This window comes from Oratosquilla oratoria, chromosome 41 (genome assembly GCF_046742065.1).
Source record: "Oratosquilla oratoria isolate Oo_2021 chromosome 41, ASM4674206v1, whole genome shotgun sequence".
NCBI lineage: Eukaryota > Metazoa > Arthropoda > Malacostraca > Stomatopoda > Squillidae > Oratosquilla > Oratosquilla oratoria.
Genome location: NC_134817.1, coordinates 20,458,674 through 20,466,173, shown reverse-complemented (window position 1 = coordinate 20,466,173; position 7,500 = coordinate 20,458,674). Strand labels below are relative to the sequence as shown.

The window sequence follows — 7,500 nt, the reverse complement described above, 5'->3', positions numbered from 1 at the left end:
TGTGCATGGGCTGATCAAAGTGTTTGCATATCAAGCGGCAAAGCTGGTTTCTGCTCGCGTCAGCGTACTCTCTGGCCCTTGGCTGGAGGAGGAGGAGGAGGAGGAGGAGGAGGAGGAGGAGGAGGAGGAGGAGGAGGAGGAGGAGGAGGAGGAGGAGGAGGAGGAGGAGGAGGAGGAGGAGGAGGAGGAGGAGGAGGAGGAGGAGGAGGAGGAGGAGGAGAAGAAAGGCGGGGTGGCGTGGGAGCTCCTCCTCCTCCTCCTCCTCCTCTTCCACCTGCTTGCCTTGCGTGGTGTCCCTTTAACTCGAGCGTAAGGTATCCCTTTATCATGCGCGTACGCAGCGTCCCTTTAATACCTGCGTACGTTAGTGTCCCTTTAACTTGGCGTACTCCGCGTGCGTGTTCATCACGTTGTGTAAGCCGTTTACACATTTCATTACACCAATAATACCAACAACAGTAATATTGATGATGATGATGATGATAATTATAATGATGATGATAATAATAGTGATGATAATAATAATACATACATAATACATAATAACACATATACCAAAGGCTTTCCCCCCCTTACAAGGGGGGTAGCCAAAAACCACCCATTCCATCCCCAACATACTCCACTCCCCTCTACCCTCTTCCTTCCCTCTTATCTTGGCACCTCCTGGATGACGGGTCATCCCTGCACCTTGCATAATAATAATAATAATTAATAATAATAATAATAATAGTAATAATACCAACAACAACAATTATAATAAGACTGACAGTGCAGGATTTCGAGAAAAAAATTACATTGATTGACAATATACGATTTAATCGTGACTGAAGGTGTTATCACACTGGGCAATTTTTCCTCCGACTGTCGGAGCAAATTTGCAGCTCGCAGCTTTCGGGAAGTAATCTGATATTCTGGAGGAAAATAATTTTCCTCCAGCATTATCAAATGACATTCTATGTAGATTGTTGAGAAAAAAAAATAATTTGCCACAATTATTTGACGGCGGAAAAAGTGATGGAGGTGGGCAGTACCGCCGACTAATTGAAGGTTGGAGGAAAAATAGCCCAGTGTGATGATGCATCAAGGGAAGTCGTTCAGGAGACGAAGGACTGAAACCGCAGCGGTACCGCATAGCCAAGGGTAAACTGCGTGGCTGTGTGAACCCCTCCATTGACTTGCATTGTAATTGAACCGCCGGGAATAGAACACTGGCGGTTGAAACCGCTAGTGTGAACAAGGCGAGGGGTGGGGTGGGGGATGGCGGCCGTGCCCTTCGTGATCCTTAACTCTTAACTAATGCTTAACTGAATCGAGTGACTCTTAACTAAAGGATATTTAACCTTCCTTTCCGGCTGACAAAGATACTTTATCGTTCGGTCTCTCTGAGGATTTCAGATAATGAAGGATTAAGGCGATCGCTTGCTTGGCATGGAAAGAAGGAAGGAAGGAAGGAAGGAAGGGAGGAAGGAAGGGAGTGAGGAAGGAAGTAAGGAAAGAAGGAAATGAGGAAGGAAGGAAAGTAAGGAAGGAGGGAAGGAAAGAGTGAAGGAAGGGAGGAAGAGAGGAAGGGAGGAAATAACGAAGGGAGGACGGAAGTGAGGAAGGAAGGATGGAAGGAAAGAAGAAAGGAAGGAAGGAAGTAAGGCTGAAATGAAGTAAATAAGTCAAGAAGGAGGGAGGGAAGAAGGAAAGGAGGGAAAGGGGAAAGGCAGGAAGAAAGGATGGAAGGAAGTAAGGAGGTAAGGAGGTAAGGAGGTAAGGAGGAAGGCGTTTCTCTCGCCCGGACTTGGGGACTCCTTCTCGGTAGGCTCCCGGAGGCGCCTCCTTCACTCTCCGGAACTCTCGGCACTGGAAGGACACCAACTCTTGGCCAGAATAAAGCCTGTCAAGGGGCGATAATGGGAGGCAGCTGGGTCACGTAGGGCGCACACGCGAGAACAATTACACACACACACACACACACACACACACACACACACACACACACACACACGCACCTAGGGGATGGGCACTACGCTTGATCAATACGGAACGGTTTCAGACTCTTAAGTCTCTTTTCGAAAAGAAAAGAAAAGAAAAAAAAAAAAGCAAAGGTGTGACGACCCAGCCAAACCCTTATCGGCAATCTTCCTCCCACTCTGCTTGACGCCAGGCGATTTTATTCAATTGTGCACGGGACTCCTTCGGGAGGACTTATCTTGCTTCTGCGCACGTACGTGTGTGTGTGCGTGTGTGTGTGTGTGTGTGTGTGTGTGAGTGTGTCTGTTAGTGCCTCCGGTGCACACAGAAACTATGTTCATACAAGCAGGCGTGCCAACCTATCCGACTTCTCCCCGACCCCCTTAGGCTGTGCACCTTTACTTCTTCTCGCGGACTAACCTACTTACGTTACAATAAACACTCCCGAGGGCGTGTGCGTGTGTGTGTGTGCGTGTGTGTTTGTACACGTGTGTACGTGCGTCTCCACGTGTATGCACGAACGTATGCGTGGGCGTGGGCGGACACAGGAACTACTCGGATTTCGCCCGTGACTACGCCCCCCCCCACTCTCCACCTCCCTCCCTCCCACCTCCTCCACTTCTGCAGTGTCCTCACTCCATCTCGCGCACTCCAAGTACTCCACCCCCTCTCCCTCCCCTCTTCAGCCCAACTCAATTCAGCAACGTTTTGCATGACCCTGCATGCCTCCTCTTTATCTCGTGGGAGTCATGAATCCCATTTTTTTTTCTTGAATATTCACGTTATGCCTTTTCTTTATCACCATTACTGTGATTGTCATCATCATCACATCACTGGTATCGTATTACTTTCATCACTAGTAACTGGGTTAACTAAGGTTTAATGGTGATTTTTCGACTATTTTTTCCCCACTTTTTTTTTTCTTTTTTTTTTATAACATGGAGAGCTGACAACCTTCAACTTCCTCCTCCTCCTCCTCCTCTTCCCACCTCCCGTCCCGACAACTCAGTCATACCCCATTCCAACTCCTAGGGCAGCGGTTCCCAATCTTTTCTGGCTCGAGTCAACTTTACCAATCCTTTCAGAACTCCCCGGCACCCTTATTAAAAAATCTAAATTCTAGTTTGTCAGTATTTTGTTGATTCAACATCAGTGTAACAAAATTTTGTCCCTGAATAATATGAAAATACTCATTTTTACACTGATACTGCTTTAATGAAAAAAAAAAAAAAAAAAAAAAAAAGGATGACAGAGTGAGTCAGTAATATGAAAGTTAATTTTGGTCGGAATTTTGGCGGCACGGCACACTCAGTTGATCTCACGGCACTCTTTGGTGCCGTGGCACACTGTTTGAGAACCACTGTCCTGAAGTCTTGGGTCCTCCCGTTCCAAGCCTAAGCCGGCCCCCATCAACAACATCAACACATTACCACTGACATTCCGATAATTTTCATGACAGTTGCATGCAGGATTCGAACCCACTGCTCTCAGCCACCTGTAAGATCAACTTTCACAGAGCCTTAGACCACTGCACCACAGAAGCAAGTGGCTGAGAGCAGTGGGTTCGAATCCTGCATACAACTGTCATAAAAATGATCGGATTGATGTCGCTGCTATTGGCGAATTTCTTTCACCATTGACATAATTACGACAGCATGAACTAAGATAGTAGTCGAATGGGGGGGAGGGGTGGGAGATTAATAGTACTGACACTACACACTGTCTCGACCATCGTGACTATCCCTCTTTCTTCAGAGGCTGATGGCCTTCGTTCTAGTCCAAGTTGGGTTGTTGGTGTAGCGGCTGTAGCCCAAGATGGCTGACGGGACCTATTCGGGTTTCGTCAGGGTCTTCTGCAAATTTGGGAAAGTGCTGACTCTTAAAAATCGTCTCGGGGCCGATTTAGCTACAGAACGAGAGGAAAAGAGACAAGCCACACTCGAGAAGAGAAGAAACGTACCAACCCGTGTCCGGAATCAAAGCATACTCGTACCTGCAAAGACAAAGAAAACAAATGTCATTCATAAAGCTAAAATGATGCCATTCGAAAGTCGGTTCCTGTGTGCGTGTGTGTGCGTGTATGTGTGTGTGTGTGTGTGTGTGTGTGTGTGTGTGTGTGTGTGTGTGTGTGAGTGCACGTGTGTGTGTGTGAGTGCACGTATGTGTGCGTGAGTGCAAGTGTGTGAACACGCGTGTAAGTACGCTTGTGTGTGGGGAGGGGTAGGCAGAAATAGTAATAATAGCAACAACAATAATAACAATAATAACAACAGTACAACTACTACTAACAACTACAATAATAGTAACAAAATTAACAATAACAATAATAACAATAATAATAATAATAATAATAATAATAATAACTAGTAATAATAATAATAAATATAATAATATAAACAACACGTCCGCGCGCGCATGCCCGTCTTAACGTCTCGCCACCTTAACGCGCCACGAACGCGTTGCATGACCTCATCCCCTTACACGAGAATGCAAATCATGCACACCATGGTGGGGGGTAAGGAGGGGGGTAAGGGGGCATGTCATGCACCTGAGAGCTGCACGATCTATGCTGCAACAATGAGCATAAGATTGGCACACATCCCCGAGAAGGGTCGCGTGCGCCCGAAACGTTCCAACAGCGCTCTTCATCTGAGGATGTGCGAGAGAAAATCAAAATCGAAACGTTTGCAGGAATATCACACTGGGGCTTAGGGGGGGGGTAAACCCTTGACCCTGTCCTTGTCCCCCCCTTCCCCGGCCCCTCTCTCTCTCTCTCTTTCGTTCAGTCCCTTTCACTCTCTTTGTCTTCCCCTCTCTCTTTCTCTCATATTCTCTCTCATCCTCTGTTTCTCTCTCATACTTTCTTTTTCTCCCCCCTCTCTCTCTCTCTATCCCTCTCTTTCATTCTCTCTCTCTCTCCCTCTCTCACTCTGTCCCTTTCTTTCTCTTCGTCTTCCCTCCTTATTTCTTTCTCTAATATTCTCTACCCCTCTTTTTCTTTCTCATATTCTCTCTTTCTCCCCCCTTTCTCTCTCTCTCTCACTCTTTCATTCTCTCTCTCCCTCTCTCACTCTGTCCCTTTCTTTCTCTTCGTCTTCCCTCCTTATTTTTCTCTCATATTCTCTCTCCCCCTCTTTTTCTCTCATATTCTCTTTCTCCCATCTCTTTCCCCCCTCTCTCTCTTTCCCTCACTCTCGCTCTCTCATTCTCTCTATCCCTCTCTCACTCTGTCCCCTTCTCTCTCTCTGTCTTCCCCCTTATCTCTTTCTCTCATATTCTCTCTCTCCCTCTTTTTCTCTCTTTCTCTCTCCCTCCCCTCTCCCCCCTCTCTCTTCCTCTCTCTCGACACATATGACCGAGTTTGGAGATGGGATTAGAATTAGAAAGAGAGTATCCAGGGTGAAACAAGAGAAGAGAAAAAAAGAGAAGAGAGAGGGCGAAGGGGAAGGGAGTGAAGTGGGATGAAGAGTTTGAATGGCACTGTGCTCTGTGAGGAGGAGTTTCATTTTGTCATTTTTTTCTTTTCCTTTTTCCCAAACTTTTTTTCGAAAAATCGCTCTGGCGATGTCTATCTCAACCACAATTTTTATGGTGTCCGTGTCGTGCGACTCTCGCTTACATGACCTGGATTGGGGGAGAGGGCGAGGGAGAGGGATAGGGAGAGGGAGGGAGAGGGAGAGAGAGGGAGAGAGAGACAGAGAGAGAGAGGGGAGGGAGGGAGAGAAAGAAAGAAAAGAGAGAGAGGGAGAGAGCAAAAGAGGGAGAGGGAGAGAGAGTGAGAGAGAGAGAGAGAGGGGGGAGTGGGGAGAGTCGGAAAGAGGGAGAGGGAAAGAGAGAGAGAGCAAAAGAGGGAGATAGAGACAGAGAGAAAGAGAGAGTGGGGGAGAGGGAGAGGGAGAGAGAGAGGAGAGAGCGGGGGAGAGTGGGAAAGAGGGGGGGAAAGAGGGGAGAGGGAGAGAGAGAGAGAGAGAGAGAGAGAGAGAGAGAGAGAGAGAGAGAGAGAGAGATAGGGAGGAGGGCCACAGGAAGAGAAAAGCAACCGTTTCTGCAGTACTCCACTCTCTCTCTCTTTCTCTCTCTCTCTCGCTTGGTTAGTTACGGGCGAAAGCACTTGGACTAATTCCTTCTGGGAGGGATGGCGATAGGGAGGGGGTCCCCATGGCGAAACACACGTAGAAGGATTCGAACTGAAGACTTCTGTGACACCAGCAGAGTCGAACCCGACACCTGGCACCAGTGCCATCCCCCCCCTCTCTCTCTCTCTCTCTCTCTCTTTCTCTCTCTCTCTCTATCCTCAGACCTTCCACAGATGAGTGCACTTGGCAAGGAATTATCGTCCTTAATGCCACGTGTACTAAGAGCTCTTCTGCTCTGGTGTTTGAAGTCCGCCTAAGAGGAGAGTTCTGTGGACTGACTGACAAATCCTCCTCATATTCTTTGTGTGTGTGTGTGTGTGTGTGTGTGTGTGTGTGTGTGTGTGTGTGTGTGTGTGTGTGTGTGTGTGTGAGAGAGAGAGAGAGAGAGAGAGAGAGAGAGAGAGAGAGAGAGAGAGAGAGATAGAGTGGGGAAAGTAGACAGAGCGAGAGGGGGAAGGAGAGAGAGCGAGAGAGAGAGGGGAAGGAAAGACGGCGAGAGAGAGGGGGGAAGGAGAGAGGGCGAGAGAGAGGGGGGAAGGAGATAGAGGGAGAGGAGAAAGAGCGAGAGAGGGAAAAAGGAGAGCGAGAGTGAGAGAGATATTGAGAGAAAGCGAGAGTGAGAGAGAGAGAGAAAAGAGAAAGAGATGAAGAGAAAGAGAACGAGAAAAGAGAGAGCCGGGAGTCGAGCGGTCTAGCCACTCCACCATCATCACTCCTCCCCCTCCCCTCCCCCCTTCCCTTGGACTGGAATGGAGAGGAATATACGGAAGGGAAGGGAAGGGAAAGAAGGAAAGGGATGGAAAGGGAAGGAGAAGGAAAGGGAAGGAGAAGGAAAGAGAAGGAGAAGAAAAGGGATGGAAAGGTGAGAGAAATAAAAAAAAAGGGGAAATGAAAGGGAAGTGAAGGAGAGACCAAGAACAGTATACGGAGGCGAGGATAAGGGAGGAGTGGCTAAGAGAGGAGAGGAGAGGAGAGGAAATGAGAGGGGAGAGGAAAGAGAGACGAAGGGGAGAGGAAAGAGAGGTGTGGGAAGGGGGATTCAAAATTGGCCACTTCTGAGCCAAGGTAATACACAGATGGCTCCAGCTCTAGTGGGGGAGCCAGGCAGGCAGGCTGGAAGGAAGGAAGGAAGGCAGGAAGGAAGGCAGGAAGGAAGGTAGGAAGAAAGGAGGGAAGGCAGGCAGGAAGGAAGGAATAAGGCTGTCAGGCAGAAAGAGAGATCGAGTACATGAGAGAGGGAGGGAAGGAGGGAGGGAAGAGAGAATGAAGGAGGGGGAGAGAGGGGAAAGGAGACGAAGAGAGAGGGGAGAAAGGGAGGGGGAGAGAGAGGGACGGAGGGAGGAAAAGGGGAGAGAGGGAAGGAGGGAGGAGAGGGAGGGAGGGAAGGAGGGAGGGAGGGAGGGAG

At 48.5% G+C, this 7,500-nt stretch overlaps 1 protein-coding gene across 28 annotated transcripts in view; it reads right to left on the bottom strand.

Moving 5' to 3' along the window:
• The window catches only part of shep (RNA binding motif single stranded interacting protein alan shepard), a 654,273-nt gene that overhangs the window by 160,285 nt on the left and 486,488 nt on the right, over positions 1–7,500 (bottom strand). The window contains exon 2 of one of the 28 annotated variants that reach the window (XM_076178151.1): positions 3,920–3,952. The exons of the other annotated variants lie outside the window; for them this stretch is intronic. Within the exon in view, the coding sequence (XP_076034266.1) occupies positions 3,920–3,952 (33 nt within the window). The remainder of the gene's footprint in view (positions 1–3,919; positions 3,953–7,500) is intronic. 28 annotated transcript variants of the gene reach the window in all.